The 17,138-nt window shown below is 46.6% G+C and overlaps 1 protein-coding gene across 15 annotated transcripts in view; it reads right to left on the bottom strand.

Annotated features, from left to right (window-relative positions):
- SVOPL (SVOP like) overlaps positions 1 to 17,138 on the bottom strand; it is a 69,651-nt gene that overhangs the window by 29,603 nt on the left and 22,910 nt on the right. For 14 of the 15 annotated variants that reach the window (XM_089329696.1, XM_089329692.1, XM_089329689.1 and 11 more), the window contains one exon: positions 15,270 to 15,398. In XM_089329696.1, coding sequence (XP_089185822.1) covers positions 15,270 to 15,398 — 129 coding nt within the window. Of the gene's footprint in view, positions 1 to 3,937; positions 4,165 to 8,798; positions 8,856 to 15,269; positions 15,399 to 17,138 lie in introns of those variants that run through there. The other variant, XM_089329704.1, reaches the window with a different exon arrangement.

Raw genomic sequence — 17,138 nt, 5'->3', positions numbered from 1 at the left:
TTCATTCTAAAAAAACATTTGGTTCGGAAGCTTTGGCTCTAAACCAAATGGGAGAACCTGTTCATCTCACCTCCAGAGCGGCCCCTGCTCCGCCCTGCATCTCCGAGCCCTGGAGCCCAGCTGCCGAGGCGCCACCGCGCGAGGCCTCCTCCTGCTCATCCCATGTCCAGCTCAGTCCCCTTGAGGCGCCTCGCCCTGCCTGGCTCAGTCCCACCCACACCACTCACCAGACGCCGCTAGGCCCCTGGGCTCCGTTCAGTGACCCATTTCCATGTGGTGCTCATCTCAGCACCAGACAGGGACTGGAAGGCAGTTCTGTCTGCACAGGGCCACTGTCGACACCGGACTGTGCAGAGGGACAAAAGCGTCTCACGGGCTTGGAGAGGGAGGGGGGAGGAGGAAGGAAGGGGATAGAGAAGGCGGGAGTAGGTGGGGGGCACAGAGGCATTAGGTGGGAGAGGAGAGGTGGGGAGGGGACAGAGGTGCAGGAGGAGGGCGAGCTTGGGGCGGGGAAGGCGGGAGGAGGGGGGCAGGGAGGTGTTAGGTGGGAGAGGAGAGGTGGGGAGGGGAGGAGGTGGAGGAGCGTGGGGCGGGGAAGGCGGGAGGAGGGGGGCACGGAGGTGTTAGGTGGGAGAGGAGAGGTGGGGAGGGGACAGAGGTGCAGGAGGAGCGTGGGGCAGGGGAGGCGGGAGGGGGGAGGGCACGAGGGCACGGAGAGTTAGGTGGGAGAGGAGAGGTGGGGAGGGGACAGAGGTGCAGGAGGAGGGCGAGCGTGGGGTGGGGAAGGCAGGAGGAGGGGCCACAGTTAGGCGGGAGAGGAGAGGTGGGGAGGGAACAGAGGTGCAGGAGGAGCGTGGGGCGGGGAAGGCGGGAGGAGGGGGGCAGGGAGGTGTTAGGTGGGAGAGGAGAGGTGGGGAGGGGACAGAGGTGCAGGAGGAGCGTGGGGTGGGGAAGGCGGGAGGGCAGGGAGGTGTTAGGTGGGAGAGGAGAGACAGGTAGGGGACGAGGTGCAGGAGGAGGGAGAGCGTGGGGCGGGGAAGGCAGGATGTGGACGAGCAGGCCTGGAGGAAGAGCAGGAGAGGGGATGGAACAGGAGCCTGAGGGCTCCTCCGTCTCGCAGCCGCTGTCCCTGCACCTGCTTCTCGGGGCGCACAACAAAAACCAGGCTGGGCCGCCTGATCGGAGTGCTGACCCCGCTGCAAGTTCTCAGTATGCTAAGGTTTACTTTGCGCCACTGATTTCATTTATACTGTTGACAACCGAACTCCACTTAAAGATTATGTCCACTCTCTACCATGCACAATGGCTCCATTTATTCAGCCTCGCTTGGCAAGCAATTAGCCCTCCCACCATGCTTTGCGTGCTAAGATGTGGCTGTGGGTACCATGGGAGCAAGGCAGAAGTTACCTGACGGGGATATCGTAGCCGCCTGAATTCTGAACCCACAAGAGCTTATTTTCAAAGTTCGGGAAATAGACTAATAGAGCCCTCGCAATCCTTGGGAAGAAAGCTCAGGTTTCCTGCTCCGCTATCAGGTTCCGGAAAACACGGAAGTACGGGAAGCAAAGTGCGAATACCTTACCTAAGCACAGTTATGAGCGGGAAGAATGTCCGGGGTGCTCAGTCCTCGTGAGTTCCGATTACTGCGCACGTGCTGTCCTACACTCAGCCGCAGCCCAGGGTGGGACTTGGTGCAGCAGTTACGATTTCACTGGGCGGGGGGGCATCGTGGTGCAGCAGGCAAACCCGCCAATCCTCATGGGCACCTGTGTGTGCCCCAGCCGCCCCACTTCCAATTGTGCTCCCTGGTAAGAGCCTGGGATAGCCATGGAAGATGTCCCAAGTGCTGGGGCCCCTGCCACCACGTGGGAGACCCAGATGAAGCTCCTGGCTTTGGCTGGCCATTACAGTCGTCTGGGGAGTGAACAGTGGGTGGAAAGTCTGTCTCTGTCTCTAATAATCTTTAGAAACAACATAAAGGTCACCCAGGACACCTGCACCACAGCTCCTTTCCTTCAGCCCCAGCTCCCTGCTAGCACCCATCGGAGAAGCAACAAGCGACAGCTCCTGCTAGCACCCAGTGGAGATGAAAGCCAGTGACAGCTCAGGTATCTGGGCACCTGCCACCCACACAAGAGCCCTGAGTTCCAGTCTCTTGGCTTTGATCTGGCCCAGCCCTGGTTGTTGTAGGCATTTAGGGAGTGAACCAGCAGAGAGAGATCTTCTCTCTGCCTTTCAAAGAAATAAAATTTAATTAAAAAAAAAAAAAAGTAAAAACGAGTTTAAAAGTCAATAGATCAAATCTTAACACACACACACACACACACCACCAACCAAACACCCCAAATCTGCAGGCCAGGTCCTGCACCCGTCTCAGCTCCAGGACAGGCTCTCCCCGGCCACGCCAGCCCCGATGGGGCCAACAGCTTTTCCCTGTACTGCTGGTGTCCTTGTACTGGTGCCGAGGGCTCTTCACTCTGCCAGACGCCTGATACGCTTGCATTTCGCCCTCCTCCTATCCCTGACCTATGTGCTCTCTGTCAAATGACTGATGAAGACACGGAAGGCCTTGAATGCCAGGGTGAGAATTCAGGCTTCACCCAGCTGCCATGGCGGGGGTGGGGGGGGGGGCGCTAACAGTCCTGAGCAGATGGGATGGATGTGTCATTTGAAGCATGTCTGACAGTTGTGCTGGGCAAGATCACACAGGTATGAGCTGAGGAGTTGGCTGAAGATACAAAGATTGTGTGAGAGGCCGGTGCTGTGGTATAGCAGGTAAAGCCACTGCTGGCAATGCTGGCATCCCATATGCATGCCAGTTCGAGTCCCAGCTTCTCCACTTCCAATCCAGCTCCCTGCTAACGTGCCTGGGAAAGCAGAAGATGACCCAAGTCCCTGGGCCATTGCACCCAGGTGGGAGACCTGGAAGAGGCTCCAGGCTCCTGCCCAGCCCAGCTCCAGCTGTTGCAGCCATTTGGAGAGTGAACCAGCAAATCAAAGATGTGTGTCTCCCTCTCTATCTAACTCTGCTTTTCAAATAAAAAATCTTAAACTATTGGGTGATTGCGCCAGTGAGCCCTGGGAGCTGGGCGAGTGTGGTGGTGGGGAGACGCTGGAGTCAGTGGGGACGCAGCGGAGTGAGAAGACCGCAGACCACGCTGGCTGGGGATGCGAAGCGAGAAGCACCAGGCACAGCGCGGCACAGTTCTGCACACGCAGCTCCACAGCGCAGCACAGGCGCAGGCGAGAGGGAGCGGGGAGGGACCTCCTAACGGGTACCGTGTCTGAGCTGATTTGTAAAGTTAATAGTAGCGACAGCTACCCAACATTGTCACCATATCTGATGCCACTGAATTCAACATGTAAAAACAGTTTAAAAGGCAAATTTTCTATTATGTGTATTTTATAATGATTCTTTAAAAAGATTTATGTTTTTGAAAAGCAGAATGAGAAGAGAGAGGTTTTTCCATCTCCTGGTTCATTTTCCAAATAGCTGTAACAGCTAGGGCTGGGCCACCAGGGTCTCCATCGTCCTCTGCCTCCCCAGGTGCATTAGCAGGGAGCTGTAGGAAGTGGAGCAGCCAGGACTCGAACCTGCACTCCAAGATGGGATGCCAGTCCCTGAAGCAGGGGCTTAACCACAATGCTGCCCCTAACCATGGTTTTTAACAAGAAAATATGAAGGAAGGAAGAAAAGATGGAAGCAGCTTCACAAAGCTGACTGGAAGAAGACACGGAGTTCTGTTTCACACCAGATGAACCCGGGCTTTATGCACTTCTCAACTCCAACCTGAATATGAAGGTACTTCAAAAAGTTTGGAAAGTAGAATTAAATGAATTATTACAGGTGTCTTCAAGAAATTCATTCAAAACATGTATTATGAAAAAACCTGCATTTTTATAAAATTTTGCACCAAAAAAGCTTTTATTCCATTTTTCTATGACCTTTCTAACGTCCCACCACATCCTATGGAGAGAGAAAGATGTAGAGCTGGAACACAGACGTAGACCAGGACTGAATACTTGGGGGCCAGCCGAGCCCCCAGATATGCCCAATCTTCATGTCAGAGATGTTGCTTGCTATTCCCCAAACAACTTCTTCAACAAGTTCCCAAGAGATTCTGTGAGAACAGGTGCACTGGGCCAGCAGAAAGCTGGCACATCCTGTCGATACGAGGATTAGGAGCTATAACAACACTTCAGAGAACAAGCGCAAAAATAAATAAATAAATATCAGCCACACAACATAGAAAAAAAGATATGAACCAGATAAAGTCTTTCAAGCTTTCATTTGTAAGAGAATTTTTAAAAATAAAGTGGACAAAAATAGATTTTATAAGAAATACTCAGGATTCATATGAGTAGCTGTAAAATGCCACTGAGAAACACACACTTGAATAATGGAGATATATCCTTGTAGCAAGACAGGTGCATGTAATATGATAGGGAGTCTCTCTACACTAGCCATGAAGCCAACAAAACCCCAATGAAACTCGCATGGGATTTTTTTTTGAGAGGAAGGTGAGAGCAGATCTTGATAAAGTGACTCAAAAATTATTCTCTAAAAATAGGCCCAGGAAAAGTAACTTAGAAACTTCCAAAAAAGAAATTTAACCAAGGGAATTTACCCTATCAGAGGTAAAAAACAAAACAAAACAAAACAAAACAAAACAAAAAAACAAAAAACAACAACAACAACAAAACCACATCAACATATTATAATTAAAACAGTGTCATATTGGACCAGAGACTTATCTTTTTCCCAACAATGTTCTACCATATAGTAACTATTTACACACACACACACACACACACACATTTGAATCTATAAATCATTAGAACAGAATAAATTGTTAAAAATACATTCAAATACTCACTCAAGAGATGGATAATTCAATAAAATCCTACAGCACAACTAGTTAGCCATCTGGATATAACAAAGCTAAGTTTTTAAAAACAAAGCGTCATTTTTAAAAATATCCAATTGAACCCGGATCCAACATTTAAATACTAAGAATAGGTGGCACAGTAGGTTAATCCTCTGCCTGTGGCACCTGCATCCATGTGGGCACCAGTTCTAGTCCTGGCTGCTCCACTTCCACTTCCAATCCAGCTGGAAGGCAGGGGAAGGTGGACCAAGTGCTTGGGCCCCTGCACCCATGTGGGAGACCAGCAGGAAGCTCCTGGCTCCTGGTTTTGGATCAGCACAGCTCCAGCTGTTGCGGCCAACTGGGGAGTGAATCAACAGATGGAGGATCTTTCTCTCTGTCTCTCCCTCTCACTGTCTGTAACTGTGCCTCTCAAATAAATAAATCAAATCTAAATACTACGAATAAAGCCACATTAACCCAATGGGAAGGAGAGGAAGACATCAGTGCTAATGAAAAGGCAGCTTAGCGGATGGGTGCTTGGTGCAGCAGCTAAGATGGAGCGATGGTGAAGATCCCACCGGAGAAGCCCTCAGCCCCTCCCAGACTCCTAGGTTTGAGTCCTGGCTCCACTACAAATGTAGCCTCCTGCTGATGTGCGCTCCGAGAGGCAGCAAGTGATGACTCAAGTGGCAGGGTCCCCGCCACCCACGTGGGAGCCCCAGACTGAGTTTCTGGTCCTGGCTTCACCTGGTCCAGCCCTCGATGTTGCAGGCTTTTGAGGAGTGAAACACCAGATGGAGGGAGATATTTCTCTAGTAAAGTTAAAATTCAAATCAAAGACTGAAAATATATGATCCAAGTACTGAACTCAAGCACTTAGAGTAAAATAGGAACAAAATAGCTCTGTATTAAGATGGCAGAATTGGCTCCAGTCCAGGAGAAGACAGTTTTAAAAACATGGAGAGAGTGCAGTCTCAGGGAAGAGTTAGGGAAAAACAGCAGAAAAAACTCCACGCAAATTAGAGGGACACAGTGGACCTGTGTGGAGGGCGTGGGCATGCACAACTCAGGACTCAGGCAGCTGAGACCCTCAGCACCAGCGCTGGAGAGTGAGGTGAGACCAGAGCTACTGGCAAGAGGCTGTGGGAGGAGCCTTGTGGGGATGTGGCTTGGAGCCCTGTGGGGGACAGCGTACCCAGCAAGCTAGGAGAGAAAAAAACAAAAGGAGGGCTTGTTTCTCTCCCTGACCACCCTGCAACCGGCTCCTGTAACAAGCTGATTGAGCCTGGGCGCCATTTTTGATGAGCGTAACAGCTGTGCCAGCTCCTGCCGTGTGCTCAGCAACCAGCTGCACGAGACTGCTAAGTCCAGCGAGGAAACCTGACAGGGCTGGGTGCTCGTGGCTGTGGGAGGCTCGTGTGCCAGGACTGAAAACACGGAGGCTGTGTGGGAGGTCTCAGGCGTGGCTGGGACACTGGGCAGTGCTGTGGGAGGTTCTACACCATCAGGGCTCCCTGGGGACCTGGTGAGGGTCACTGCTGGGGAACCCGAGCTTCCACTGAGGACTGCACAGATCCTTTGTGTGGTTCTTGTGGCAGAACAGACAAAACTATGCCTACTGGTACTGGTGCCCAGACGCTGGTGTCCTTGGAGGAGAGGAGGTGAGCTGAGACTATGTCAGAGCTGAACAAACCTCCCCTGAATAAAAAAAAAAAAAAAAAAAAAAAAAAAACCATGAGATTTACCAAGCCGACCTGGGTGTCACCATGGGCACTCCTTTCACCTGGAGTGCTGAACAGTGCACAACACGTGCCTCCAGGTACTCACTGAGAAAGCAGACACTCCACTAAGCCACAGAGGCATAGTCCAAAGATAAAAACCATCACAGGGGAAAAATAAGGAAACCAAGGAGTATTTCCACAAATGCCAAATAATAAACACAGCGATTAAAGAAACAAGAATAAGGAAGACAAATGGCACAACACTTCAATACTAGAATGTGAAGATGAGATTGAAGAAATGCCAGAAAAGGAATTCAAAAAGTTGATTGTACGATTGCTCATTAGTTATCACAAGCAAATCCACAAACTAATGAAATCTGTACATGACATGAAAGAAAATTTCTCCCACGAAATTGAGATCTTAAAGAGAAATCAAAATGAAATCTTGGAAATGAAGAATCCCATAGAACAAATAAAAAATGCAGTGAAATGCCTTAACAACAGAATCAGTGAAACAGAAAAAATATCCAACTTAGAGACAAATCACAAAAATTTTTATAATAAGACCAAAAACAAGAAGAATTTGGAAAACTAGAAAACACTGTCAGAGATCTATAGGACACTATCAAACGACCCAACACATGGGTCTTAGAAGCTCCTGAGGTGTGGGAAGAGAGCGCATTAGAAGGCCTTTTTAGTGAATTAACAACTGAAAACTTCCATAATTTGGAAAAGGGACATCCAAGTACAGGAAGCACAACTCCTAGTAGACATAACCAAAAGATTTTCACCATGACACATTGTAATCAAACTCACCAGAGTGAAACAAAGAAAAGATTCTAAAATGTACATGAGAGAAACACCAGGTTGCTTTCAGAGGATCTCCAACTAGACTCACAGTGGACTTCTCATCAGAAACCCTGCAGGCTAGGAGAGAATGACGAGATATAGTCCAAGTCTGAAGAGAAAAAACTGTCAACTGACAATTCTATCCCCTGCAAAGCTCTCATTTATGGATGACAGTGAAATAAAGACCTTCCATGACAAACCAACTGAAAGAATTGAGACCACCCAATCAGCCTTACAAAAGAAAACACAGAATCATGGTCATCACCATGAAAGATGAAGGCAGACACTCTCCCAGTACAAGTCCAAAGGAAATCCAAAGTAAACAATAGGAATATTTATGGAAAATGGCAGGGCAAAGTCGTTACTTACCAACAGTCACCTTGAATGTAAATGGCCTCAATTCTCCAGTTAAAAGACACAGACTGATTGAATGGTTTGAAAAACAAAACCATCTGTTTGCTGCCAACAAGAAACACATCTCACCAACAAAGATGCATAGACTGAAAGTGAAAGGATGGAAAAGATACTCCACAGCAACAGAAAACAACAAAGAGCTGGTGTAGCTATCACAACATTAGACAAAATAGACTTTAACACAAAAACTGTTAAAAAAGAGACAAAGAAGGGCACTATGCAATGATTAAGGGATTGATTCAACAGGAAGATGTCACTATTATAAATGTATAAGCACCTAATCACAGGGCACATGGCTTTTTTTTTTTTTTTTTTTTGACAGGCAGAGTGGACAGTGAGAGAGAGAGAGACAGAGAGAAAGGTCTTCCTTTTCTGCTGGTTCACCCCTCAATGGCTGCTACGGCCAGCACACTGCAGCTGATCCGAAGGCAGGAGCCAGGTGCTTCCTCCTGGTCTCCCATGGGGTGCAGGGCCCAAGCACTTGGGCCATCCTCCACTGCACTCCCGGGCCACAGCAGAGAGCTGGACTGGAAGAGGAGCAACCGGAATAGAATCTGGTGCCCCGACCGGGACTAGAACCTGAGGTGCCAGCGCTGCAGGTGGAGGATTAGCCTATTGAGCCATGGTGCCAGCAGGCACATGGCTATTTAAAAGAAGCTTTAATGGATTTAAAGGGAGACACTGACTCAAATACAATGGTATTGGGGGACTTCAATACTCTGCTTTCAGCAATGGACAGATTAACCACACAGAAAATCAGCCAGGAAACAGCAGTTAGTCAACACTATAGACCAAATGGACCTAACAGCTATGTACAGAACTTTTCATCCTATAGCCACAAAATACAAACTCATCTCACAAGTGCATGGAATATTCTCTAGGATTGACGACATGTTAGGCCATAAAGAAAGTCTCAGTAAATTCAAAAAATTCAAAATCATACCATGCATCTTCTCAGATCACAATGAAATGAAGCTGGAAATCAGCAACTCAGGAATCCCTAGAGCGTATGCAAACACATGGAGACATTGAGTGGGTCACTCAAGAAATCAAAAGAGAAATCAAAAAACTTTCTGGAAACAAATGAAGGTAACAATATGACATATTAAAACTTATGGGATACAGCAAAAGTAGTGTTAAGAGGAAAGTTTATAGCAATAGGTGCCTACATCAAGAAATTGGAAAGGCACCAAATAAATGAGCTATCAACTCATCAAGGACCTAGAAAAACAACAAACCAAAACCAAAACTGGTAAAAGAAAAGAAATATTAAAATTAGAGAATAAACAATTGAAACAATACAAAAATACAAGATCAGCAAAATGAAGAGTGGTTTTTTTTGAAAAAAATAAATAAAATTGACACACCATTGGCCCAACTAAACAAAAAAAGGAGAAGACCCAAATTAATAAAATTTTAGATGAAATAGGAAATGTAACAATAGGCACCACAGAAATAAAAAGAATCATCTGAAACTACTATAAAGAGTTGTATGTCAACAAATGGGGAAACCTAGAAGAAATGGACAGATTCCTGGACACATACAATGTACCTAAATTGAGCCATGAGGACATAGAAAGCCTAAACAGACCCATAACCAAGACAGAAATTGAATCAGTAATAAAGACCCTCCCAAAAAAGAAAAGCCCAGGACCAGATGCGTGGCATCACTGCTGAATTCTACCAGACATTTAAAGAGGAACTAGCTATAATCTTTCAAGTTATTCAAAACAATTGAAAGAGAGGGAGCCATCCCAAATTCTTTCTGTGAAGCCAGCATCACCTTAATTCCTAAGCCTGAAAAGATACAATAGAGAAAGAGTACTATAGACCAATTTCCCCAATGAACATAGATACAAAAATCCTCAACAAAACACTAGCCAATTGAATCCAGCAACACATCAGAACGATCATTCACCAGGACCAAGTGGGATTTATCCCTGATATGCAAGAATATTTCAACATTTGCAAGTCAATCTATGTGATACACTACATTAACAAACTGAAGAAAAAAAACATATGATTATCTCGATAGATGCAGATAAAGCATTTGATTAAAAAAAAAAAACACCCTTTCATGATGAAAACTTTAAGCAAATTGGGTATAGAAGGAACATTCCTCAACACAATCAAGGCAATTTATGACAAACCCATGGCCAGGTCCTATTGAATGGGGAAAAGATGGATGCAATCCCTTTGAGATCTAGAACCAGACAGGGATGCCCACTCTCACCATTGCTATTCAATATACTCCTGGAAGTTTAGCCAGATCCATCACGCAAGAAAAAGAAAGCAAAGAGACACAGATTGGGAAGGAGGAAGCCAATCTATCCCTATCTGGAGATGACATGATTCCATATAGAGGGGATCCAAAAAACTCCACTGAGACTATTGGAACTCACAGAAAAGTCTGGTAAAGCAGCAGGACATAAAACCAACATACAAAAATCAACGGCCTTTGTATATCCAGACCGTGCCATGGCTGAGAAAGAATTTCTAAGATCAATCCCAATCACAATAGCTACCCAAAAATTCAAGTATCTTGGAATAAATTTAACCCAGGTTGTCAAAGATCTTTATGATGAGAATTATAAACATTAAAGAAAGAAATAGAAGTTGCAAAAAAAGAAAAAGGAAAAATCTTCCATGTTCATGGATTGGAAGACTCATTATCATCAAAATGTCCATTCTTCCAAAAGCAATTTACACATTCAATGTAATAACAATCAAAATACTAAAGACATTCTTCTCAGATATAGAAAAAATGATTCTGAAATTCATATGGAAACACAGGAGACCTCAAATACCTAAAGCAATCTCATACAACAAAAACAAAAAGCTAAAGGCATGACAATACCAGATTTCAAAATATACTACAAAGCAGTTATAATCAAAACAGCCTGGTACTGGTACAAAAACAGATGGATAGACCAATGAAACTGAATAGAAACACCAGAAATCAGCCCAAACATCTATAACCAACATATATATATATATAGACAGGCAGAGTGGACAGTGAGAGAGAGAGACAGGGAGAAAGGTCTTCCTTTGCTGTTGGTTCACCCTCCAATGGCCGCCACGGCTGGCATGCTGCGGCCGGCACACCACACTGATCTGATGGCAGGAGCCAGGTGCTGCTTCTCCTGGTCTCCCATGGGGTGCAGGGCTCAAGTACTTGGGCCATCCTCCACTGCACTCCCGGGCCACAGCAGAGAGCTGGCCTGGAAGAGGGGCAACCTGGACAGAATCTGGCACCCCGACTGGGACTAGAACCCAATGTGCCAGCGCCGCAAGGTGGAGGATTAGCCTAGTGAGCCGCGACGCCAGCCACCAACTTATATTTGACTAAGGAGCTAAAACCAATCCCTGGAGCAAGGACAGTCTCTTCAACAAATGGTGTTGGGAAAACTGGATCTCCACGTGCAGAAGAATGAAGCAAGACCCCTACCTTACACCTGACACAAAAATCCACTCAACGTGGATTAAAGATCTGAATCTATGACCAGAAACCATCAAATTATTAGAGAACATTGGAGAAACCCTGCAAGACATGGTCACAGGTGAAGACTTCTTGGAAAAGACCCCAGAGGCACAGGCAGCCAAAGCCAAAATTAACAACAGGGATTGCATCAAATTGAGAAGCTTCTGTACTGCAAAAGAAACACTCAGGAAAGTGAAGAGGCAACCGGCAAAATGGGAGGAATTATTTACAAACTATGTAACTGATAAAGGATTAATAACAGGCATTTTTCAAAAGTGGAAATCCAAATGGCCAGACACATGAAAAAATGGAAGACAGTATGGACATATCTCAGAATTCTGAAAATAGACCCACCATATTCCCCAGCCATCCCACTCCTGGAAATTTACCCAAGCGAAATGAAATCAGTAAATAAATGAGTTCTCTTCACCCCCATGTTTATTGAAGCTTAATTCATACTAGTTAAGACATGGAATCAACCTAAATGCCCATCAACTGCAGACTCTATAAAGAAATTATGGGATATGTACACTATGGAATACTATGCAGCAGTCAAAAAATGAAATCCAGTCATTTGCAACAAAATGGATAAATCTGGAAAACATCATACTTAGTGAAATAGGCCAGTCCCAAAGGACCAAATTCCATATGTTTCCCTTGACCTGTGAGAACTAATAAAGCATTAAAACAAGATCTGTAGAAACTGACACTTTGAGAAGCAATGTCTTTGAACAGCCTTGTCTTGACTGTTGAGGAACAGGTTTTTTTTTTTTTTAATAATATTTAACTCTTTACTTAACTCAGAGTTAATCATATGTGTATAAAGTCAATTGAGGATGGATCTCAGTAAAAATAAGGGTGGAAATAAGAGAGAGAGGAGGAAGTTTGTAGCTGTAAAGCTGTTTAGTTCTGCATATAATCCTACGGACTTATTTCTAAGGGTACAGTTTAAAAACTTTCCATGGGGCCCCAAATCCCATTAAGGTGAGTGGTAAAAATGCCATCTTAAGTGTTAAAGTTATCATAGTGTCAAAGTGAACATACAGATAGGATTAAGCGTTAAAGGGATTATATAAATAGGATCAAGTGCCTGGTAATAATAGATAGAATTAAAAAAAAAAGAGAGAATGTTCCAACATGGGAAGCAGTCCACACAGCAGACTCATAGAATGACAATCGCTTTAAACAGCACTCTGACCTCAGAATCAGCCCTTAAGGCATTCTGGTCTGACTGAAGAGCCCACAAGAGCATTTCAAGCATGGAAAGCCAGGATACTGTGGCCAAAAAAAAATGTCCTACATGAAGTGAGACTACAGTGGAAAGCAGTGGCCAAAGAAGGATGTACCTTTCTCTGAAGGGAGGAGAGAACTTTCACTTTGCTTATGGCACTGTCTAAATACTGACAAGAATTTGTGGACTCAAAAGGCTTCCATAGCCTAGGCAGCTCATGTTAAGAGCCCCGGGTGGTCACTGACATCATACATAAGAGCGTTAACTGTTAAAATAACAACAGGAGTCCTTGTGCACTAACTTCCCATGCAGGATCTCTGTCCTCAATGAGTTGTATTATGAAAATTAACTGTAAAACTTTTTCTCAGTTTGTGTGTGTATGTCTGTGGATGTGAAAATTGTTAAAATCTTTACTTAGTACAGATTTTGTCTTCTGTGTACAAAGTTAATTGATAAGGAATCTTAATGGAGAGTGGGACTGGGAAGGGGAGAGGGAGGAGAAGGATAGTGGGAAGAATAACTATATTCCTAATGCACTAATGAAATTTGAATTAAAGTTTTCTTTGGAGAAAGAAATAATACTAGGAATAGGAGAGGAAGAGGAAAAGGAAGAGGACTAGCAGGGTAGGCGGGAGACTTGGTATGGTGGGAAGAATAACTATGTCCCTAAAGTTGTATTTATAAACTGCATGAAATTTGTATTCCTTTAAAAATTAATTTAAAAAGTAGTAATCAGTGAAACCCCAAAAATCAATAAAGAAAGTCTACAAAAAATTGTACTTTGAAGTCTAATGAAACAAAGTTCTATTAAGCTGGTCCTAGAAAAAAGAAAAGCACAAAATACTATTAAAAATGAAAGGGCATATACTCACCCAGATATATATATATATTTTTGACAGGCAGAGTGGACAGTGAGAGAGAGAGACAGAGAGAAAGGTCTTCCTTTGCTGTTGGTTCACCCTCCAATGGCCACCGTGGCCAGCGCACCGCGTTGATCCGAAGGCAGGAGCCAGGTACTTATTCTGGTCTCCCATGGGGTGCAGGGCCTAAGTACTTGAGCCATCCTCCACTGCACTCCCGGGCCACAGCAGAGGGCTGGCCTGGAAGAGGGGCAACCTGGACAGAATCCGGTGCCCCGACCAGGACTAGAACCCGGTGTGCCGGTGCCACAAGGTAGAGGATTAGCCTAGTGAGCCGTGGCGCTGGCCTTTCACCCAGATATTTTAAAACTCATAATTTAACACTGGGAGAAACTTATATCAATGAATCCGAAAATCTAAATGAATCAGTTGTTATCTATATGAAACCAAAATTGATTCAAGTGAAAATATAAAAGTAGATAATTACTTTCAAGTAAATTGAATCCCATTTTAAAAACAACTCTGGCCAGAATGTGGGGACACTGGAATACTTCTGTACTACTGGTGAGAATGCAGAATGGCAGAGCCACCATTGAAAACAGCTTGGTGATTTCTCAAAAAATTAAAGAATTATCAGATGAGCTGGAATTCCACATCCAATAAATCACTCCGACAATTGGAAACAAGGTCTTGAAGGGGTACTTGAACCATCGTGTTCATGGCAGCATTGTCCACAACAGCAACAACGTGGAAGTAACCCACGTGTCCACTGACAGAGAATCCTCTTCATCATTAAAAAGGACGACAATCCTGAGACACACTGCAACACAGCTGCCCCGAGGACCTCACGCTAGGTCAACAAGCCACTCGCAGACAGATGCTGTATAGGACGCCACTTACTTGATGAACCTCGAGTAGTTCATTTCCGAGACAAGACATAGAATGGTGGTAGCTGGGCTGGGAGGGACAGAGAATTGACCTTCCCGTGGGTACAGCTCGAGATGTGTCGAGTAAAGAGCTCCGGGAAATCTGAGTGTCCCCAGTACCACACACCCGTTGGATGCAAAGATGGTGGGGCCAGCGTCACGGCACAGGTTACACCGCTGCCAGAGACACCAGTGGCCCTTCGGAGTCCTGGCTGATCCATTTTGGATTCAAATCCCTAGTGCACCTGGGCAGGCAGTGGAAGATGGTCCAATTGCTTGGTCCCGGCCACTCATCTGGGAGACCCGAGTGGAGTTCCTGACTCCCAGCCACAGCCTGGCCCAGCCCTGGCTGGTGCAGCCATTTGGGCAGTGATCCAGAAGATAGAGGATCTCTCTGCCTCCCTCCCCCTCTGTCTCTCTCCCTCCCACTCTGGCTTTCAAATACATTTTTTAAAAAATGGTTAATACAGTACATTTTATATTTTTTATCACAATTGAAAAAAACTCTTAAGAAAATTTCTACGCACCAGCCTCTAACAACCTCCAAACTCTTTCACAGGCACATTGTGCCAAATCTTCAAGGAAGCTAACTCCTACCTTAGGTAAACTGTTTCAGAGATGTGATGATATTCAGGGAACTTACCAATGTGGTCATAAACTTGAAATCACACGACAAAGCCAGCACAAGAGAATGCAGCTCTAAGACAACGTTGCACGTATGAACAATGCCGCCACATCACGTGGTCAGCTCTGCAAGGTGAGTGTTGCTGTTCCCATGTGAGCAATCGGAGTGCAGCAGAACGCAGTCCCTGGGCCCTGGCTCTGGGGGCAGGGCTACAACAGGTCCCCCTCCCCCACAACTCGGGGACTCCCCTGCGCTCCCTGGTGGCCAGAGACCTCAGGAGTGTGAACTCACCAGGACGGGCTCCACCAGCTTCCCCTCGGGCATGACGGAGCGGTTCATGCGGGCGATGCGCTCCAGAGTGGCCAGGGCAGCTTGGGTGTTCCCAGTGGAGACGTTGAAGCGTGCAGACTCAGGAATAAACTGGACATAGATCACAAAGAATGTCAGGTTTGCAACTGCTGTACCCCCAGGGGTGTGGCTGGTGTTGTCCATATACTACTGGTCCTTCTTTCCCCAAACAAATGTAGCCAGCTCAAAGGCATACAAGACAGCAGACATTCCATTGAATCCAAAGTTGAGCTTTTTTAAAAGATTTATTCTATTTATTTGAGAGTTACAGAGAGAGGGGAGACAGAGACAGAGAGGGCTTCCATCTGCTGGTTCACTCCCCAAGTGGCTGCAATGGCCAGAACTGAGCCAATCCGAAGCCAGGAGCTTCTTCTGGGTCTCCCACGTGGCTGCAGGGGCCCAAGTCCTCCATTACTTTCCCAGGCACATTAGCAGGAAGCGGGATTGGAAGTGGAGCAGCCAGGACTCGAACCGGCATCCATATGCAGGTGCCTTCACCAGTTGCGCCCCAGCGCCGGCCCCTGAATTCAGTCTCGGTGCAGCCGTCGCGGCGCAGTGGGTCACACCGGACATCCACGTCCCATTTTAGAGGGGCTGGTTTGTGTCCTGGCTGCTCCACTCCCCATCCGGCGTCCTGCTAAAGCACCCTAGCAAGTGGCAGGTAATGGCTCAAGTGGTCGAGTCGCTGACACCAACGCAGGAGACCTGGCTGGAGTTTCGGGCTCCTGGCTTCAGCAGGCATTTTGGGGAGTGAACCAGAGCATGGACGCTTGTTTACATGTGCGTCCTCTCTCAAAAGGAAACTTTAACAAAAAGTTGTTCCTTTGGAACCAAAAAGGTCACAATTTCCTCCCCACAGTCCCTCAGGGATGGCAGTGGGCTGACACCGATCTTGTACTGTAGGGTCAACCTTAATGCAATGAGCTTCTCACACCCAGTTACTACACGGCTGCTTGCCCAGTGCTCAGCTACCCCAGCGCCTCGTCTGGAACCCTGGGGCCTCCCCACCAGGCAACCCCTCAAGGGTGTCAACAGCAGGGGCTCCAGCACCCCCAGGTTGGAGGAACTGGTCCTGTTGGCAGGGCCTCCAGCACTGGTTGTTCAAAATACCTGGACATCACCTTGGTCAACCCCGGAAGCTTGAGAATCAGTTTGGACTGATTCGATCAAGGCTATCGGCTCTTCCTTGGTTCTCCCGTGGCCAGTGGGCGGTTCATGTCCCCACAGGGTGATCCAGACACTTCTCACTGCTCTCCCAGCCTTTTCCCTCTGCACAGCCTCTGCCAAGTTCTTAGAACAGTGAGAAGTCCCCTTCTTAAACCACTCCCTCGACCCACCCCTCCATGGTCCCTTCTTACACACCTCGAGTCTTCTGGACTCCAAAGCCTGCCCTTCCAAGCTGTCTCTCAGCAGGACCCCTCGCTCCCGCTATTCTGGTTGGCCTGCCTTCTGCATTTTCCCACCTTCACAGTTGGCCCAGAAAATGCCCTTTCACCCTCTCGGGCCACGCAAAGGCTGTCTGTTACAACCTACAAGGTCCAGGTCCAGTAGTGCACTCCACTGAAGTCAATCACTCTCACCTCCCAACACCCAGAGCTTTGGTTGCCACAGCACTCATCCTAGTCCAGGTGGTACTTTGCTTTATTGGTTTTATTTATGTATTTTTTTACTCGAAAGGTGGAACAAGAGAGGAGGGGGCATCTTTCATTGCTGCTTCACTTCCCAAAGTCTAGAGCCCCCCCCCCCCAGGTCTCCCATGGGGGTGGCAGGGACCCAAGTGCTTGAGCCCAGGTTGCACATCGTGGGGAGGCC

The sequence above is a fragment of the Oryctolagus cuniculus genome, chromosome 3, assembly GCF_051225735.1.
Source record: "Oryctolagus cuniculus isolate XC-2025 breed Fujian yellow rabbit chromosome 3, ASM5122573v1, whole genome shotgun sequence".
Taxonomy (NCBI): Eukaryota; Metazoa; Chordata; class Mammalia; order Lagomorpha; family Leporidae; genus Oryctolagus; species Oryctolagus cuniculus.
This window is presented reverse-complemented; position numbering and strand designations above follow the sequence as displayed.